This window comes from Daldinia caldariorum, assembly GCF_022478825.1.
Source record: "Daldinia caldariorum strain CBS 122874 unplaced genomic scaffold F4812scaffold_8, whole genome shotgun sequence".
In the NCBI taxonomy this organism is placed as follows: Eukaryota; Fungi; Ascomycota; class Sordariomycetes; order Xylariales; family Hypoxylaceae; genus Daldinia; species Daldinia caldariorum.
Window position 1 is genome coordinate 1,321,030 of NW_025953044.1, and position 19,292 is coordinate 1,340,321.

The following is a 19,292-nucleotide window of genomic DNA, read 5'->3' on the forward strand; positions in this document are numbered from 1 at the left end:
GTACGAGTTTAGCTGCAAAGAGGGCTGAAAGCTCCTCACGCCGGCGTTTCTCTATGGCTCCACACGATAGGCTTCTAGACAAACTTCTTCTCCTTCCCCTTCTCTTAGCATATCCATTAGCTAACGAGTTTTCGCGATTTGCTCGTCGAGCACGAGTACGCTAGGTACACAAGTACAACTGACTTTTCCGGCCATGAGGCTCGGTCCGATGCCAATTAACACTGAGAAAGGTCAAGACTCGATTCTAGTTCACTTCTAGTTGATGGAGGTGTGGATGCTGGTGGACAATGCCACGGCATGCGGCCTTTGTTCATCCTCTCCTTCCCTATCCCACATGTTTAATCTTTGTTGGAGCTCGTTATTGCCCGGTTCTCCGCGTGGAGAATGTGTGCCAGTTTCACCGCTTCCAAGGCGTCAACTTTCTCCACGCTGCGGATACCCGAATGTCGGCATTGACCCCCCTTTCTGCCGCAGCCTAGTCGAAGCTTTTCGGCCGCTTGCATCCACCATGCAAGCCATCTATCTTGCGGCTTTGTGGGTATAGCATCAAGAGCGATCGAGTCTACCTAGATTCAAGATCAAAGCATGGGGAGCCAATAAGGGCACAAAGAGATTATAATAATTCTTTCACATGAACGGCCTTTGTAGCGGTACACAATTACGCTTCCCTCGGAGCCGACAGACTCGGTACTTGTTTGCGACTGGAATAGTATTCGCGTCGTCCCGGATGAATCGGCCTTGACTGCATTGTTTGAGATATACTATGTAGAATGGGCTTCGTTTCCATGATCTCGCCTATTATTAACAAAAACGTTAAGACACACAAAGTTTTAAGTTTCGGTACTAACCTTGAGCATATCGGACGCATGGCGTTGTTGGAGTAAGTCGTTGAAAACTTCTATCTCTACTGGCTCCTCAGTGTCGTCGCTGTTTACTATTGGCTCACCAACTGGTCTCTTTTTCTTCTCGTTATGCGTTCCCTCTCCGCTTGTCTCTTTCTCTTCTGTATCATCTTGGCAATCTAGATGTGATGCCTTTTTTTTCATACACGTCACTTTTTGCACTCATTATTGATTGAATAGTCGATCGAGGGTCACGACTCTTGCATGGCTCCCCCAAAAATTCCCAAGTTCGACACGAACTACCTACATCTTCTGCAAATAATAAGTGAGCTTATTAAGAAGAATACCTACCTATCAATCCCAGCTACTGTGGTGGTCACCACGTTATGCCACTAACGCACTCGCCACCGCCGAGTGAGCCCACTATTGGTGTAAGGAAGCCAGTAGTCGTAAGTTGTTCCGATCCTCCAACGTTAGCAACACTAGCCGGCCCAATAGGAATAAATCAAACATTCAGACACTTAACACGCTATTTGAAAATTTTCGAGCATCTGCAGGAAGCTCGGCGACGGTATGAGTTGATCGGTAAGTGCCGGGCCTATAGGATAAGACTTTGAAAAATCTTTTTTCGTCTAAACTCGAATGATAGCATAACTACCTAAGGTAGTATACCAGTTACCTAAGCTAAGGTAACCAACAAGATTCATAAAGAGATTTATAACGAGATTTACGACAAGCTATACCTTACGTAAAACAGAACTCGCGGGGAGCTTTTCTGTATTCTCCGTTGCGTTACACGATACTAATTGTCATACATCAAGCAGTCAAGCAGTCCATTAACTTGAAGCATCAGAGTACACAACCACGGGATTATGCATGAAAAATGCATTATGTCAGAGATGTGTAAGTTCCAATGATAGCCTGTGAATTCAGGGTTCGTCCGAACTTCGCTCATGGCAAATGATTACCTGGATGTGCTTTTCTGTCTAACATGGACGTCTCTACAAGAAAGGCTGCATGTCCTGCATGTTCCCGTCTCAACTTAATCTACCTAGGCACCAAAAGTGATAGAAGTAACACTATCTTCCCCGGGGACAAACAGAACTTGATTTGTGTCGCCAACTACATGCAGGAATGTCTGGGCGTGAAACCAGTCTATGTCGACACCACCCGGATTGATTGATAATAAGATGGGCGATAAGAGCCGAGAGTCCAATATCCCCTCTCTACGTAGCATGGAAAGTATACAGGAAAAGTCCCTCTCTACTGAAGACTGGTCGGTCCTCATCCGGGACCTCCGTTACTCGAAATAACTTTTGTGCTTTCTTGAGGAACTGCATGTCAGCCCGTCTCCTCTTCTTGAAGCAGAAGTAGATGGTGGCAGAGGGGCAGAGTTTCAGAAGATCCGACAACGTGGTTAAGAGCAGCGGGAAGGCAGGCTCAAAGTAGACGCAGTCCGCTGCGAGGATCACGTCCGGCTTAAGGGCGGCAATACTCTGCGGAAGAGGCTCGCCCCTGGAATGTCGAAGTATCATATATGTTAGTACAGATGCACGTATGCGTCGTTATGATGCATAAGCCCCATAGGTTATACAAAGGAGAATAAGGTATAGAAAAGGAAGGTATCGGGTATCAGGAATAAGGGTAGACTGACCAGTTTAGAATAGCAGCTTTGACTTGACCTTCGAGGCCGTTCAAGCCGATATTGTGCTCCATCAAAGAGTACATCTCCAACTGATCCGTAATGTAAAGCGGATTCTCGACCGCACACCCCTTGGCAACCGCTAAGCCTACCAATCCACCTCCGGCTCCGAGTTCTAATCTGGTTGCCGAAAGACGCGCATTAGGAACCGGCTCCTGGATCCGCATCACTAGGAACAAAAAAAATTCAAAGGAACATTGGATTAAATCTCGCACTCACATCCGCGAGTTTCGCATATCATCCCGATGATATCGGAGCATGTGCTTGGCGAGCACCATGCCCGCGGGCCAAGTCTGTCCACCACATCCGGAGGTTAGGTCTTCGTGGAGCCGCAAGGGTTCGGCGAGAAGCCCCGCGAAATCGGTCGCGGTGGTACCGGCAGCCTTGTATGCCGGGAGCGGCGAGAGATCCTCGCCGATGGCCAAGGGCGAAAACTCAGGAGAAGGCGAGCGTTTAGGCGACGACATTTTATTTTAATTTTTTTGAGCTGTCGTTGTCACCGTATATTCTTCCGACAAGTCATCACTATTAAGTTTAAACCAAGGTATCAAGCTAACAGTGGTGCGATCGGTCTAGTTAGTGATGTAGATAACTAGAAATTATGGGTTCGGACCCAACAAAAAAAAGAGAAGAAAAAAAGACCGGATAAGGGATGGGATGCCCCGGTTCGCATGTCGCTTTCCGGTGAAACCCATCGGGATCTAGAACGTTAGACAACAACTCGCTTAGGCCACTATCACGAAACCCACACTCTAGTACCCCTATAAGTGAATCGGGCTGCCGTCTCACATCACAGTAACCCGGATTAAGGTGTAAACCAGTTTCCACGCCTCAGCAAATATCGTGCATTATTAGAGGGACTTACGCCCTGTGCCGCTTTAGGTGGAAAAGAAAAGATGTCCTGGGCAGTCACCGACTGTTGCGAGAAGTATATACAATTTGAGAATCGAGCCGCACGAAATATGATTTATGGTGAGAAGTTGTCACTAAAGCCTCCCCATTTTACAAGCAAAGCCTTTCTTTATGCCACTTATAAGTACAGGCTACGGCATCCTCGAATTGCTAGCGCTGGTATAGAGGCTGTTTGGGACAATAAGTATTGAAATACTTATGGGGGGTAAGCATAAGTATCAGCAATGCGTTTGGGGGTATTGCTTAACTTATCTCCACTGTAATTTGGCTTATTTGCAGCTCCACAGTACATCCGAACGCATCCAATAGACTTTAATAATTCCGCTTATTTTTTTTGAAAAGCGAAAAGCAGCCTCCGAGGTGCTTTTGACTTGCTTATTTTTGATTTTAATGCTTAATGCCCTGTAATTATAGCGTATTTAGTGAATAGCTTATAGCGCATTTAGTGAGTAACTTATAGCGTACCTAAGTAATTAATATTTTAAAAAATTTTCTAGTGTATGTATACGCTATAATTACAGCGTATTAATACTCCGTAGATGTATTATAACAGGTAGCGACGATGAGGTTGCGAATAGCTTCAATCTTCGTAAAAGTAAGCATTATTGATAAGCATGATACCACAAACACTTAATAGCTTATTGAAAATAAGGTTTACGTTGATTCGTCCAAATTACAGTGGGTATCCCCCCACAAGTAATACTGAATCATGCACACTTATCTACAAGGGTGGCACGAGCCATAAGCAAAGCACCGCTTATTGTCCCAAACAGCCTCATAATGTCTCATTTTATATACCCTACTCATGTAAGGGGCTCTCATTTTAGTCTCTAACCTATGGGGAAAGAATCAAGTTCAAGACCAAAGAGTTAATGAAAACTCACTGCAGGCATTCGATCTCTATATATTCATTCTAGTTTTGTCTATCAAACTTCCAGTGGTGGATTGGATTACAGCGATGCTGGACAAGATCGTAATCACGAAGGGCAGACTATCTATTATCTCATTCTAGTACCTCGATTGAATCAGATTCTAAAGTGAACGCTACTGTTTACTTGGGGGACTATCTTGAATATCGGCGAAAAGACGCATGTAGGCCGTCTAGTTTCTCATCTAAAAGGGGGTTGGTTATCTTGACTTAGAAGTAAACTCTGGGCGATGCTCTATTTCGGGATAAGCAAACGGGTCGGGGCTGATGTTGTAGTCTTGAAGACTAGCCAAGGTTCTTTTCTTGCCCGCCATTTTTTATACTATACATTATATAACATCATGTCTTCAAGAAACCGGTGGCTTGACGGACTACCTCAGCCTCAAGTCAAACGCGACATTCCAAATAGAAAGGTTCATCGTCGGGCTCAACGTACTATGTATGCATGTGCCCGTCGATGGAAATAGTCTCTTATCGCACGCCAAAGCTCTCCTCTCTCTTCCTCGCAGGAACAACTTCACAGGATGAATATATTGTTCAGCCGCGCCTTATGCCAACTCCAGGGACCTTGCCTCTACATATGTAAAATTAAACTGCTTCAAATGTCAGCGGCGACCTCCCTTCCCACCTCAATCCCGCCCCCGCGGGAATGCGATCGTCCTCACCAGCCTTACTATGTAGGCGATCCGCAGCCCGGCGCGTGGCTGAGACATTGGAATTCCACCAGCCTTACGCGATAGCCTACCTATGTTGGACGCGCTAGAACTGTCTATCTAATAGATCGCAACGGAATTACTTACGTGATGAGACCCCTCCGACCTCCAACCTCCCTCCTTTCGTCATTATCGAATCTCGCGCGCTTCACGCAGCCTCTTGAGATGGCAGTCCGCCTTCCGACCCAAGGCAGGGCAGGGCGTGATGAGGCGAGGCGCAAGGGAGAGCACGATGTCATCGTTGAAGAATGGCCTCCTGGTATACTGTTGGCCTCCAGGCCGACATCGATGCCTTTGCAACTTCTCCTGTTCATTCACCGTTTCAACCATAGCATAATGTCTGGTCATACGAACGACTACTACAGCATCTGATCCGATCTAAACCTACTTGTTGAAAGCTCTGTATAGCTAGCTCATTTGGTGTGGTATTTCACTCTCATGCGAGCAGCTTCAGCAGCTGTAAATACATCACGATGGTGGCAAAGTGTAAAGAGGTCTTCGCGTTCGGCGCGGCGGTATGGTCGATACTCGTCGCGGCTACTCCAGTCGACTACTTCCCCATCAACTCACAACTACCACCCGTAGCCCGCATCTCAGAAGCATTCGAATTCACCTTCTCTCCACTGACGTTCTTCTCCAAATCCGATATCACGTATCGGCTCGGCAAGGCACCGAAATGGCTCTCGATCGACAGTTCCTCGAGGCGGCTTTTCGGAACGCCGAGCGACGAAGACGTTCCGCCGGGCGAGGTGGTGGGCATCCCGATCGAGCTGATAGCTGAGGACGAGACGGGGTCCGCGACGGCAAATCCGACTTTGGTGGTATCCAGGAATCGGCCGCCCGTCGTCGAAGTGCCCATCTCGAATCAGCTCCCCAAGCTCGGGACGTACATAGCGCCATCTACATTACACCTTCACCCTTCGAAGCCGTTCTCCTTCAGCTTCGACGAGCACACGTTCCGAACTGACAGCGGAGACGGCGGACTAAACTACTATGCGGTCTCCGGCGACAACGCACCTCTACCCTCGTGGATCACCTTCGATGCCGGAAAACTCTCCTTCTCCGGCAAAACGCCCCCGTTTGAATCCCTCGTCCAACCTCCCCAGACGTTCACTTTCCAGCTAGTCGCGTCCGACGTCGTGGGGTTCGCATCCGTCTCGGTGTCTTTCTCGATAGCGGTAGGGAGCCACGAACTAACCGCCGAGCCGCCGGTAGTCAAGCTCAACGCGACGCACAAAAAGCCCTTCGAATACAAAGACCTGAAAAACGTGCTTAAGCTTGATAAGAAGCCTCTGAAGCCGGAGGATACCGTGACCATCACCGCGTTTGATCTACCGACATGGTTGTCCTTCGACAACAAAACCTGGGAGTTGGCTGGCACGCCCAAGACAGCAGCCGAGTCGTCTAATATAACTATAGCCGTGACGGACAAATATTCCGATACTCTGAATCTCACCATCTCGATTCATTTCGGCCTATTCATCTCGGACCTGCCCGATCTCAATCTCAAAGCAGGCGTGGACTTCTCGTTTGACTTGAAGAAATACCTCTCGAAGCCCGAGGACATCCGGGTTACGATAGAGGACGAATTCGGGGCCTCGTGGGCCGATTTCAACTCTTCCTCATTGCTCCTATCGGGCTCTGTTCCTAAGCATATAACAGAAAAGGCTCGTGCCACGCCGCACATCGTCTTCAGCGCAACTTCTAAGAACACAAACGAGACGGAGACCAAAACTATGAATATTTATCTTACCGCTTCTCCTACCGCTGCACCCGAACCAAGCGCCGAGCCGGAAGAGCCCAACACGGACGACTCGAACAAGAACCTGCTCTGGCTGCTTATAATACCGATCTTCCTCATTTTCGCCGGCATCGTACTTCTCCTCTTCTACGTCCGGCGGCGGCGACAACAGCCGAGGCGGATAGATGTTAGGGAGGTATCCGGGCCCGTGCCGGGAAGCTTCACTGGCCATCATCCTTCCGAAAGCCGCAAGGTCCCGGTTGTTAGGATAATAGATATAGCGCCGCCGCGGGATTCCGAGAGCACAGCCGCGCAGAAGCATCGCGTGTCGATGAGTGGCTCGAACCGGCGCTCCCAGACCGCGTCGAGCCCGAGCTTGACCGGGAGCATGATCCCCCACGCCATGATGGCGATGTACTCCAGGGCGAAGTCGCCCGAGCACAGCGTCATTCTGGAAGCGAGTAGCTCCTTGTCGGCGGGACGGGATAACGCCTCGTCTCCGCAAACCGTAGGGGGAACGGACGAAGCCAGCCTGCTTTCGGACACCAGTATTGGCGAAGCGGATGCGTATATCGCGGAAGCACAGTCTTATATCATTGCCACGAGGCCCCGAAACGACGCGTTCCAGAGCCTCTCGGTCCCGATAAATACCGAATCTTTTAGTATACAAAACACGCCGGAAATTGCCTATACGGCAAATCCCAGATATGACACCGATTCGAACAGCGCGGTCCCGCCAGCGGTAGGCTACGTGGTACGGCCGAAGTCGGGACAGCAGCAAGATCCCGGGTTTGACCTCCGCAGCGTCGGGAAGCGAATATCTAATTTATGGAAGAGGGAGAGCGGAGGCCAACCTACTACTATTACTACTGCTACGACTACTAATAATAACCAACAACGGAATAGTATCCTGAGCGACGCTACGGGCCAAACTACTCGCACGAGCATTTTGACATCGGGGATCTCCGGAGTAGGGGAGGAAGAGGCCACGACGAGTACGAACGTAGTCGCGAGGCCGACTATAATACATATACCCAGCCGACCGGGCGAAGTGCGGCAGATGAGCAGGAGAGTAAACGGGTCGTCGTCGTTATTCGGCCGTCGGTCAACCATACTATCATCAGGGAATGTCGGGTTAAGGAGCCAGTCACCGGAGACAATTTTGCATCAAACCCCGGAGCTGCCACCAACTCTGGACGACTGCATAAACCCTCGTGACAGCGACTCGTCGTGGGACCGGCTTGCAAGGAATTCCTTGGGCATCGCATTTAAGGATCTCCTCGCCGAGCCGGAAAAGGCCATCTCGCGGGAGGAATCACCAGCCGATATACCTCCAGAAGGTAACTGGATGACCTACGACTTAAACCACAATCTCCTATCCCCAGGCCAATGGCCGCAGCAGAACGTATCCATCAACATGGTCGGCATAGTGCGAACCTCACCTGCCAATATCCCGAGCGAAATCCCTCGACTTCCACCACCCCGCACGGCGGCGGCATTCGTAACATCTAAAGGAGAAGAAGAAAAAAGCAATAGATTCTCGATAAGACGCGGCCCGTCACAAGCATCCCAGACCACCGTCCGCAACACGCCGTCGACCAGCTCGAGATCGGACGTAACCTACTCGTCCCGAGACGAGCATTCGCACTTCAGCCATACCCGGCGGCAAGCCGCGCCCAGCGAGAGCGTAGGTCCGACGTCGTCGTCGTCGCAGACGCCCTCGATAGAAAACGGGTGGGCGCCGCCGCCGACGCGGCCACTACCACGGACGCCGACCCAGATGAGCACAACGATAAGAACAATGACAGGGCCAGGCAGGGTGCCGCTCGCAAGCCGGCCGAACCAGCTGTTCTATGCAGCAGCAGTAGCAGCGGGGGGAGGCGGGGCGGGCACGTCGGGCGTCGAGAACATGTCTTCGGCGACGGCGACGACGCGGTGGAAGTCGACTCGGAGCATGAAGAGCGCCAAGAGTCTGCGGAGCGTCTGGGCTGACGAAGATGACGATGACGATGACGATGCGTGGGAGGATATACGTCCGCCAACGACTATCGACGGATGGGACGACGGCGTCGATAGTGATGGGAGCTTTGCGGTTCATATCTGACGAATGTACTATGATGAAAAAAGAAGAGATGAGGGCTGATACCTATTTACTTACCTCCTACTTAGCCTAACCTAACCTACCTAGCTTAAGGATATTAATGACATTAATACGCTATTTAATGTGTATTTGCTGGAACGTCACCTATTCTAAGTGAAACTATCGTGTTATAAGAGCATAACTTAGAAAATTGCAACTCTGTTAGTTAATAGTTTTGTAATAGTTCCAGAGTGGTAACTAAGATATTCGTAATTAAGGCCAACCAATAGGACGGACAGACAGACACAAGGCAGGCGGTGATAGCCCGCCTGCCTGTCTAACCTCTCGGCCAGGACATATAAAAACCACCCGTACTAAAGACCCAAGGTGAAGAGGCCTTGCACTTAGGTACCTCCTAGCATATCTAGCTGAAGCTGATAGGACTGTGGGATTCACCTCGCGCAGCCTGACAACATCTCACCGTTTTACCTTTACTACCTAGATGTACATACGTAGGACTACCTACGTAATGTGGAATTCCGGGATCAATCCGAAGCTGGGGGGTTTGGGGGATACGGCCAGGGTTGCAATCCATAATATCGGTCCGGGGAGTCCGAGCGGAGGAGTCGTCGTATTAAGTAGTAGTGGTAGTAGTGGTATCTTTGAATTCATAAGCTCTGGTAGGATTAGCAGTGATAGCCAGTATACGAGTGGCAAGAAAAAAAAAAAAAAAAAAGGAACAATGGAGGAGTCTCGAAAAGCCAGACAGACAGACAGACGGTGGTAACGTTATCCCCCTGCACGGGTTCAGTTTTAACTCTTTGTGGAATGCATTGCATGCCGCTCTCAGGCAACCAATTATGTCTGCGGAAAGTGTCTGAGGGTGTAGTGGACGCCTATATTGGTATTTAGGTTGAAGATGTGATAGTTTTGGGTAAAAGTGGGTTTGACACAGAAAGCAGACATTTATCGTAATGCGCTTTTTTATATCTAGAGTACATAAGTTTTTTTTTTTTTTTTTTTTTTTTTGGTAAGAGGTGTCAACGTTCGGTATAGGTATGTCACAGGTGATGATGTCCAACTGTTTAGCCCTGTTTTATATCGTGTGGGTACCTATACCTATACCTTGAGCTTCTACCTCTTAGGAGCTAGGTAGGTATGTAGGTACTTACCCTACTGCCCCAGGTTTTTCTCCGTAACTAAGGTTAACTATTGTACTTTCCTCTGCAGTGAAACATGGACTAATTGTTTTAGTTCTATGGGTTGTTGTAAGAGCATTATAGCACACGCGACACTTATATCTCCTATGTGATAATAAGTACCTTATCTAAGGCACCTTAGGTAGAGGTAGGTACCTGTTCTCAACTCTGCGTCATGAATTGTACCTAGGTAGATTAGGTTAGGTACCTCTTACCTACCTAGGTAAGTACACTATAAGGGAGAGATGCTGGGGTTAGGTAGTCTGAGATAGGTAGGTACCCGACAAATGCCCGCTTATAGCATTTTGTTAGCTTGAGCATTGGATGCCTCCAATGTATGGATCTGCATGTAAGTAATAGTGTAATAAGGGTCTACAGTAGGTTAATCCTCAGGTCTCTTAGGAATTTGTTAATATCTCAATTTGTAAATGTGATCTTCTTTGATTGATTATAGTAAGTGAGTATACTAACACAAAAAATGATGTCGTGACGCATGTTGTATTCTTACGACATCATAGTGGCTTTTTTAATCTTTCTTTTAGTGCGCAGGTACCATTGGAACCCATTCGTCAGTTCGTCAGCTCGTCTGAGGGACTGGAAGCGTCAGGGTAACTTCAAATGTCAGTGAGTTAGGTATGGGTATAAAAGTACCAGTACCTCATTGAAAAAAAAAGAAAAGGAAAAAAAAATTGCAAAATGCACTTAGCTGCCTAAGGTACCTAGGTATCTAATGTATGTTATCCATCGTAAAGAGGGTTTGATTAAGTCATCAGTTTGCCAGCTAAACTCACGGCCAATAGTCGGTTTTTTTTTCTGGCGTTTCTCGCAAAACCCCTCCTTGGCTTTGGCCTTCGCCTACCCTTTCTCTACCTAACCTAACCTAAGGTACCTAATCCTGCCTATCGTAACTGCGTCTCTGCATCTCTGCGTCTCTGGTTTCCGGCACCATATGATCACAATTCTTTTGCGACGCCTTTGTGCCAGTTTTTTTTTTTTTTCTTCCACACTACCCTACATCATCCTTCCAAGACACTACCCGCGGCCGCTACCGTATACATCTACATACCCATTTTCTGTCTCGAAGCGATTGAAAATTTCTGACGATCAACAAAGCAACCCACGATACTGCCCCTCCCTTCAATATATGACCCATTCAACCACACTAATCCTACGCGCTGCCGCATAATAAATTCTTTTCGCCATGGGTCAAACCCTTTCTGAACCTGTCGTCGACAAGGTATGATGATGATATTTATTTCCTCTTTGGAGCTTTCAATTGCGCCGTTTTGCTCTTGTCCTCCATCTCCCCCTCCCCCACGGCTAGCCCACCCCTGCGTGACTCCGCGCCTCTCCGGCCTTGCCAAACATCATCTCAACGATCTGGCCTCGGTACCCCCATATAAAACTACGTAGCGCTTGGTCCTTGAATGAACATTATAAACTAACCTGAAAAATTCCTATTAGACTTCTGACAAAGGCGAAGATGATCGACTATTATACGGTGTATCTGCTATGCAGGGATGGCGTATTAGTATGGAGGATGCCCACTGTACCGTCCTCGACCTCTTGACACCCAAAACCGAAGAGGAAAAAAAGGTCCATCCCTCGCGATTATCTTTCTTTGGCGTCTTTGATGGACACGGCGGAGATAAGGTTGCCCAATTTGCAGGCAAGAACATACCTGATATCCTTAAGAAACAAGACACGTTCAAGGCGGGAAATTACGAACAGTCTCTGAAGGATACATTCCTTGCGACTGACCGAGCGATATTGAGCGGTATGGGTTTCAATCATCAACCATGATATACATATATATTTGTGAAGTCTAGAGTCTAACACGTGCTTAGACCCCCAGTATGAGGAGGAGGTGTCTGGCTGTACCGCCTGCTGTGGGCTGATTTCTGGCGAGAAGATATATATTGTTCGTATGCCTTGCCTCGTTGGTTGATTTGCATAGCTAACCCACGTCTTTAGGCAAACGCTGGCGATTCAAGAAGTGTCTTGGGTGTTAAGGGAAGAGCTAAGCCGCTATCATTCGATCACAAACCACAGAACGAAGGTTAGTAAAAATTATTCGGCATCGCTATTCTATACAAATTCGCTAATGGCGCTCCGTCTTATAGGCGAGAAGGCGCGAATTACAGCCGCAGGTGGTTTTGTCGATTTTGGTCGCGTTAACGGCAACCTGGCCTTATCTCGAGCCATCGGAGATTTTGAATTCAAGAAGAGTGCCGACCTTGCGCCTGAGCAACAGATAGTAACAGCGTACCCGGACGTAGTTGCGCACGATATTGGTGACGATGATGAGTTTTTGGTCGTTGCATGTGACGGTACGTTACCCTCCCTCCCTTCCCCTTTCTATCCTAGACGCTAAACAGACATGGCTAACTGGTTACCAAAGGTATCTGGGACTGCCAATCTTCACAAGCGGTTGTTGAGTTTGTTCGAAGGGGTATCGCCGCGAAGCAGGATTTGGATAAGATATGCGAGAACATGATGGACAACTGTCTAGCATCTAATTCGGAGACTGGCGGGGTTGGGTGTGACAACATGACAATGATCATCGTGGGCTTCTTAAGAGGCAGAAGTAAAGAGGAATGGTACGAAGAGGTTGCCAGCCGTGTGGCTAAAGGCGACGGCCCTTGTGCCCCTCCTGAATATGGTATGCCTTCTTAGAGCCCGGGGTCTCGAAATAATTTATAGAACTGACTCTGAGACTCAGCTGAATTCCGGGGACCTGGTGTGCATCATAATTTCGACGATAGTGACAGTGGTTATGATGTTGACATGGAAAACAAGTCCAAAACATTTGGGATCGGTGGGTACAAGGGCCGCATCATCTTTCTTGGCGATGGTACTGAAGTCCTCACCGACACGGACGACTGCGAAATGTTTGACAACTCGGAAGAAGATAAGGACCTAGCAAGTCAAGTATCTAAGAGCTCGTCGGGCGAGTCAGATGGTAGCGCCGATCAGCTACCGCCCAGAGCTCCCTCGCCTCCCCCGCGTACGCCGAAGAAGGAAGAAGACCAGCCCCAGGCAAAGCCCAAAGAGCTATCCCTACATAACACCTCAACTGCAATTGAGAAAGTTGCGGAAGCCGTGAAGGAAGAACCCAAAGAGGCGAAGGCCGAAGCCGCTGCCGCCGCATCTAAAGATTGATTAACGTATGAGTTTGTCAGGCAGGATATTATCAGGACTGTGCCGTTGGGCCTTTCGCCCCGCCGGCCTTGTAATCGTTAGGATTTGCCCCGCACACCTATGAATGATTAGGGATGGTTACGACAGAGCAACGAAGAGTTTTGTTTACTTGGCACATGATGGGATTAGCAGAGGGGAAAGGGGGGAGGAGAGGAGAGGACTGGAGAGGGGGATGAGTGGCCAGGGCGGATATTCTCTCTTAAAAGGGGGGAACAACATGGCCCAGAGACTCGACACGCGATACGACCACTGGGTCCACCAACGTCTTTTCAACTCCGAGCACGATTTAAGGCTTGTGAGTTTTCTTGACCATCTGCATCGCGGCTGACTATCCAAGAAAAAGAAAACAACCTCTCTACGATTGAGGAGTGCTCCGTATGCTATTAAGAACCGTGAGAACAACTCATATGCATTATTGATTCTATATGTTTTCTTAGGAGTGCATATTCAGCACGTTCCAAAAACGCATTAATGTCATACCAATAAACCAAAAAAAAAAAAAAAAAAAAAAAAAAAAGGTTCATCCCGTGTCTTAATATTGTTAGTAGTGCAAAATCCTTTTCTGGATGCATTTCTTTGGTGTAATTACCTATTAGCTAATGTGCTTGACTTTAATGTTGCATATACCTAAGGTATTGTATAACTTACTTATGAGGTTAGGTACCTAGGTCCTTAGGTAGGTCCGGATTAAGAAGAGCCGATCTGCGGGCTAGTGAAGGCCCACCTTGTTGGAATTGTCGTTCCCACCTGAAGATAAGCATTTTTTTTAACAAAAATTTGTCGCATGTCATTGCAATCTATCCATAATCCCTACAAAGGGACCAGGTCCGACATAGCATAGAAATGCTATATTTGTAGCTCATGTCCCTGGGGATCAAGTCGCTATGGAGAGCTCAATGTTACATAGCTCATGTCAGCGGGCTCTCCCTGATTCCCAGGGAGCAGTGCCATCCACTCTACCAGGAATTAAACCTACGTCGATGGATCTCGACTGGACGTCGACTTACGAGAACAAACTTTTTAAAGAACACTACTACGAATGAATCTCCAAGGAAGATAAGATCTTACCGGGCTATTATTAGAGCGGCGCGCAAGCAAGTTACTAATACGAGATCCGGTCTCAAACCCAAAACATCCGAACTTGTGAAGCGAGCAGTTCGATATCCCACCAAGCAAGAGTCGCATCGCACCTTGCGCAGGCGTTGGCGCAGTGCTGCGAATGAACCTTCAAAGAAGATAATATCTCAGTCGGCTATTGTTAGAGCAGCGCGCAAGCAAATTATTAAGACGAGGTCCGGTCTCAAACCCAAGGCCTCTGAGGTTGTGAAGCGAGAAATTCTATATCCCACCAAGAGAGAGTCGCGCCGTAGCTTGCGCAAGCGTCGGCACAGTGCTGCGAGACAACATATATACGATAGCGAGCGTGAATCCCGTTCGGAGCGTTTCAACGGCTGGCAACCCATCTTCGACCTGATGTACAAGCATACAGTTGATATTAGCGAAATATTACATTTCCGAATCATCATAGGGAAGGGTATAGCAGCCGAAGCTCGTGTGCTATTCTCGGAACCGGACACACATATCTCTCAGATCGGCCGCAGGAACGAAAGTCACGTTCAAATCATCGAACAACCCTGCGCCAAAAATGAAGGACTTATTCTTAGTCTATCCGGTTCTGAGGACTCGGTCCGAAAGACACTTGTAGATATCGTGGGAGTGGTAGGTAAGATTACCGCTGTTAGGGTATCCGACCCAGCCACGGAATCTCTATTGTCAAATATGTGGAAGGACACAACAGAAAAACGACCCGAGATTCTATTATTCGAGGATGGGGAGGTTACGGCTGACGACAGGATGTTAACCGTGCAATCCTCTTCGAATTCTACCAAGTACAAAACCTATCGCCTAAAAAGGCGAGCAAATAATGTCAACCGCCCTGGAAAATGGACCCAAGACTCTTTCGAGAAATACGTTGCCAGTTTAGTTTATGGCCGAATGCCACCGCATGTGGCACGAAAGTTATACCCGACATTTCCTGACCATCAGGAAGTAGTTGTAAATCTTCTCACCGCGTTGTTCACCGCAGAGCATACTAGAAAAGCAGCGTCCCTCTCTGCTTTGAAAATGGCTATCGAGTTTATCGAATCCAGAGGGAGAGGTTTCCGTCAAGCATCCCGGACAATCTTCAACCAGGCGGAACTCCTCGGCTTGCCTATGGATGCTGAAGTATTTAACATATTTCTCATTAGTGCGTCAAAGGCTGCTGACCTCGAGGGCTTCTATAGCATACTCAAGGCGATGATCCGAAAAGGGTTTGCCCCGCAAGGCCGTTCTTGGGTCGCTTTCCTGGAGATGATACAAAGCGTGCACGTCAAGCGTTTTATTATTACGATGCTGAGGCACAAGGGACTTAATCACAACTCGTCAACTCTCTGCGCAATAGGTAGACAGATTGCAATTGTCGATCTTGAACATAGCGTTTCGGAGGATTTCGATATACAAACTTTTATACACAAGCGAGATAGGAAATACGGGCCTAGGTGGCTAGACACGATTACCGTTAATAAGCTTATGGATATACTCGGAGCGCATCAAAATTGGGATGCGTGCAATGTCTTATTGGATCACATCTATGCCACGGGCATCACATCACCCAATGCCGTCACATTGAACATATTTCTGACTCACACAAGGAGCTTGCCACTACAATTAGGCTTTATGAAATCCATGTTCACGCGCTGGCGAAGGCTAGTACCGAACCCAGACACATATCATATACTATTTCGAGAAGCTTGGACGAAAACATACCCCAACATGCTTCGGGTCGTCTTCAGATATGCGATTCAAAACCGTCGCACAACGCCTAAAATGAGGTATGTTCTGAACGAACTCCTCACGCAAGACGTAAAGCGGAACACCCGCTGGGCTTTTCTGAAGACGTGGGAAGATGTGATCTTCGGACAGGAGGGATTGGCGGAGGCTCGCTCGGCTCGTGGAGATACCTTGGAGCTGATGCACCTGATATATTTGTACGTCCAACAGGCACGAGGCATGAGACTCAAGGACCTATTCATGAAGAAGCTTGAGGAAGCCGTCGAGATGGATGTGACGATTCACCAACTTTTGAAGAACAGGATGATCGTGAAGCCATCAGCATCAGTAAGAGCGTCGCTCTCGGTGCCAATACCACTAATGAAATTGAAGAGACAGCCTAAACCTTGGGGGCTCTGGAAGAAAGGTGATGGTTCTGGAGGCGAAAAAGAAGAATAATTCGCGCGACAGAGAAATAGGGGCTCGATTCGAGCTCGACGTGTTGTAGATGAAGGGATATTATTATATATTATGTTTATGTCTACCTAGGTAGGTAGGTATAACTGATATTTGTAACACTACGGATGGGATGTAGATTAGAAAAGCAAAACTAGACGAGAGTTAGATGTATAGATAAATGCTAGAGGTATGATGGATAGAGTACCTAAGCCGATACGAAAAATTCCAATCAACTCAAGATATAAACCGAGGTCCATTATGAAGGTACCTAGGTACGGGCTTATTGTGAATAAATTGGTGTATAAAATAATATGAGGTGCATAAGCTGTCGGGGCTTTCCCGGTGGTTTTTTTGCAACTTCCTAAACACACCCGCGTACCTACATAACCCTATACCTAGGTACCTAAGACTTTAGATACCTCCTACCTCTGACAAGCTACAAATTCGTAAATTCGCAATATCTCGTCTTTCATTCGCCCCTCCAATTCTTATCCCCCTCCTCATCCTCTTATCCTCCCTCAAATGCCCCACACTCTTCTCACGCGACTATCAAGTCCACTGACGCATCTGAGAACCCCAGCAACATCGTCTTGTTATATAAGACGTACAAAACCGACATTTCCCTTGGAACCTACTTTCAAGTACCCCCCCATAAGACGAACCTATCTAACCCCCGCCCTTCGAGCCCACCAATCCCGCAAGATGGCACCCCAAATCGACGGTTTCTTCTCTCAAGTCGACTCGCTGTCGTCGCACTTCATCGAACGTCTTAGAAAAGCCGTCGCTATCCCTTCGGTCTCCTCCGAGGCCGCCCGCCGACCTGATGTCGTCCGCATGGCCCACTTCCTCGCCGACGAGCTCAAGACCCTGGGCGCTAGCGTCGAGCTCAGACCCCTCGGCAAGCAGCCCGATAACCCGGAGCTCGATCTCCCCCCCGTAGTCCTCGCTCGCTACGGCAACGACAAGAACAAGCGCACTATTCTCGTCTACGGACATTACGATGTCCAGCCCGCGGAGAAGAGCGACGGTTGGGCCACCGAGCCTTTCACCCTGAGCGTCGGCGAGGACGGCCGCATGTTCGGACGTGGAAGCACCGACGACAAGGGCCCCGTCCTAGGTTGGTTGAACGCTATCGAGGCGCACCAGAAGGCCGGCGTTGACTTCCCCGTCAACCTACTTATGTGCTTCGAGGGTATGGAGGAGTACGGCTCCGAAGGGCTAGAGGAGCTTATCCTCAAGGAGGGCAAGGGCTACTTCGCCGACGCCGATGCGGTTTGCATCAGCGACAACTACTGGCTGGGCACCGAGAAGCCGTGCCTGACGTACGGCCTGCGCGGCTGCAATTACTACGCCGTGGAAATCTCGGGTCCCGGCGCGGACTTGCACAGCGGCGTGTTCGGCGGCACGGCACAGGAGCCCATGACGGACCTGGTGCGCGTGCTGGCCAACCTCGTCGACACGCACGGCAAGATCCTGATTCCCGGCATCATGGACCAGGTCGCTCCCGTAACAAAGGAAGAGGAAACGCTGTACGACGGCATCTCGTTCACGATGGAGACCCTACACGACTCGCTAGGTTCCAAGACGACCATCTTCGAGGACACCAAGTCGACGCTGATGGCGCGGTGGCGGTTCCCGTCGCTCTCGATCCACGGCGTCGAGGGCGGCTTCTCGGCCCCCGGAGCCAAGACGGTGATCCCGGCCAAGGTGATCGGCAAGTTTTCGATCCGCATCGTGCCCAACATGGAGATCGAGAAAGTCAACGAGATCGTGGCCAAGCACGTCCGCGACACGTTCGCGACCTTCGGCAGCAAGAACACCCTCAAAGTGTACCCCATCCACACGGGCAACTGGTGGGCCGCCAGCCCCAACCACTGGAACTTCCGCGCCGCGAGCAAGGCCGTCGAGAGGGTATGGGGCGTGCAGCCGGATTTCACGCGGGAAGGTGGAAGGTAAGCTGTCAACCCAATTGCATTGCATCTTTTTGCTCTTTGATTTCTGTCGAAAAGTCGCAAGAATAAAAGAGTTAAGAGGTTATTTATTACCTTTGTTCCGAAGCCCAAGTTGCTAACGTGGTACTACCTACAATATAGTATCCCCATCACGCTCACGTTCGAGCAGTCCACGGGCAAGAACGTGCTGCTGTTGCCGATGGGCAGCTCGACGGACGGCGCGCACTCGATCAACGAGAAGCTCGACAAGAGGAACTACATCGAGGGCATCAAGCTGCTGGGTGCGTACCTGCATTACGTTGCCGAAGAGCCCCAGCAGTAGAAGTTAGTTACCTAGGTACCTAGGAGGTAGTTACCTGGTATAATAGCTACGGGTTTTTTTTATAAGACCAGGTATGAAGTAGAGTAGTAGTAGTAGTTATTGTTGTTGTTGTTGCGGCGATGATGCGGCGAATGAGGATGAGAGACGATACCATGATGTATAAAGATGAAGAAAGAAATAAACAAAAAAAATAAGAATAAGAATATTGAATGAATAAAGTGAAATGGAATGGGGTAGGGGGAGTGTCGAGTGGATTGTAGCTTTATATACCTCATATATGAGTGAGTATAAGAGGTATCGTCCCCTGAAGCTGGGCAACTAACTTGGGATATACATACCTGACATATCCATTGATACGTTAGATACCTCCTATATATTAATCAATACCATACCAAGATCCAATCTTTGTTTGGCATGTTACTTTTGCCGT

At 48.7% G+C, this 19,292-nt stretch overlaps 5 protein-coding genes across 5 annotated transcripts; 4 read left to right on the plus strand and 1 right to left on the minus strand.

The window, feature by feature from the left end:
- Positions 1-1,729: 1,729 nt before the first annotated feature.
- F4812DRAFT_471367 (putative methyltransferase-domain-containing protein) lies at positions 1,730-3,011 on the minus strand (the record flags this gene model as incomplete). Its single annotated transcript, XM_047939089.1, has 3 exons — positions 1,730-2,357; positions 2,497-2,664; positions 2,764-3,011. 3 exons carry the CDS (start codon positions 3,009-3,011, stop codon positions 2,069-2,071), a joined length of 705 nt encoding a protein of 234 aa, XP_047790430.1. The 3' UTR covers positions 1,730-2,068.
- A 2,199-nt stretch (positions 3,012-5,210) lies between these two features.
- On the plus strand, positions 5,211-9,093 carry F4812DRAFT_391344 (uncharacterized protein). Its single transcript, XM_047932120.1, has one exon. The coding sequence runs from the start codon at positions 5,571-5,573 to the stop codon at positions 8,940-8,942; it is 3,372 nt and encodes a 1,123-aa protein (XP_047790431.1). The 5' UTR covers positions 5,211-5,570; the 3' UTR covers positions 8,943-9,093.
- Positions 9,094-11,038: 1,945 nt separating this feature from the next.
- On the plus strand, positions 11,039-13,830 carry F4812DRAFT_428952 (PP2C-domain-containing protein). The gene is made up of 7 exons (XM_047934228.1): positions 11,039-11,354; positions 11,582-11,894; positions 11,965-12,038; positions 12,092-12,176; positions 12,241-12,447; positions 12,519-12,779; positions 12,840-13,830. Exons 1-7 carry the CDS (start codon positions 11,319-11,321, stop codon positions 13,277-13,279), a joined length of 1,416 nt encoding a protein of 471 aa, XP_047790432.1. The 5' UTR covers positions 11,039-11,318; the 3' UTR covers positions 13,280-13,830.
- A 234-nt stretch (positions 13,831-14,064) lies between these two features.
- F4812DRAFT_428963 (uncharacterized protein) lies at positions 14,065-16,905 on the plus strand. Its single transcript, XM_047934229.1, has one exon. The coding sequence runs from the start codon at positions 14,180-14,182 to the stop codon at positions 16,586-16,588; it is 2,409 nt and encodes an 802-aa protein (XP_047790433.1). The 5' UTR covers positions 14,065-14,179; the 3' UTR covers positions 16,589-16,905.
- On the plus strand, positions 16,906-19,271 carry F4812DRAFT_428977 (Cys-Gly metallodipeptidase dug1). The gene is made up of 2 exons (XM_047934230.1): positions 16,906-18,540; positions 18,682-19,271. The coding sequence occupies exons 1-2, from the start codon at positions 17,111-17,113 to the stop codon at positions 18,860-18,862; spliced, it is 1,611 nt and encodes a 536-aa protein (XP_047790434.1). The 5' UTR covers positions 16,906-17,110; the 3' UTR covers positions 18,863-19,271.
- Positions 19,272-19,292: the final 21 nt, after the last annotated feature.

Excerpts from the sequence above, each read along its gene's own strand:
- F4812DRAFT_428977 (XM_047934230.1), top strand. The coding sequence starts at position 17,111 with ATGCCCCACACTCTTCTCACGCGACTATCAAGTCCACTGACGCATCTG. Across the intron at positions 18,541-18,681 it reads TTCACGCGGGAAGGTGGAAG|TATCCCCATCACGCTCACGT; the intron begins GTAAGCTGTCAA and ends CCTACAATATAG.
- F4812DRAFT_391344 (XM_047932120.1), top strand. The coding sequence starts at position 5,571 with ATGGTGGCAAAGTGTAAAGAGGTCTTCGCGTTCGGCGCGGCGGTATGG.
- F4812DRAFT_428963 (XM_047934229.1), top strand. The coding sequence starts at position 14,180 with ATGTCCCTGGGGATCAAGTCGCTATGGAGAGCTCAATGTTACATAGCT.
- F4812DRAFT_428952 (XM_047934228.1), top strand. The coding sequence starts at position 11,319 with ATGGGTCAAACCCTTTCTGAACCTGTCGTCGACAAG. Across the intron at positions 12,177-12,240 it reads TCACAAACCACAGAACGAAG|GCGAGAAGGCGCGAATTACA; the intron begins GTTAGTAAAAAT and ends TCCGTCTTATAG. Across the intron at positions 12,448-12,518 it reads TTTGGTCGTTGCATGTGACG|GTATCTGGGACTGCCAATCT; the intron begins GTACGTTACCCT and ends TGGTTACCAAAG.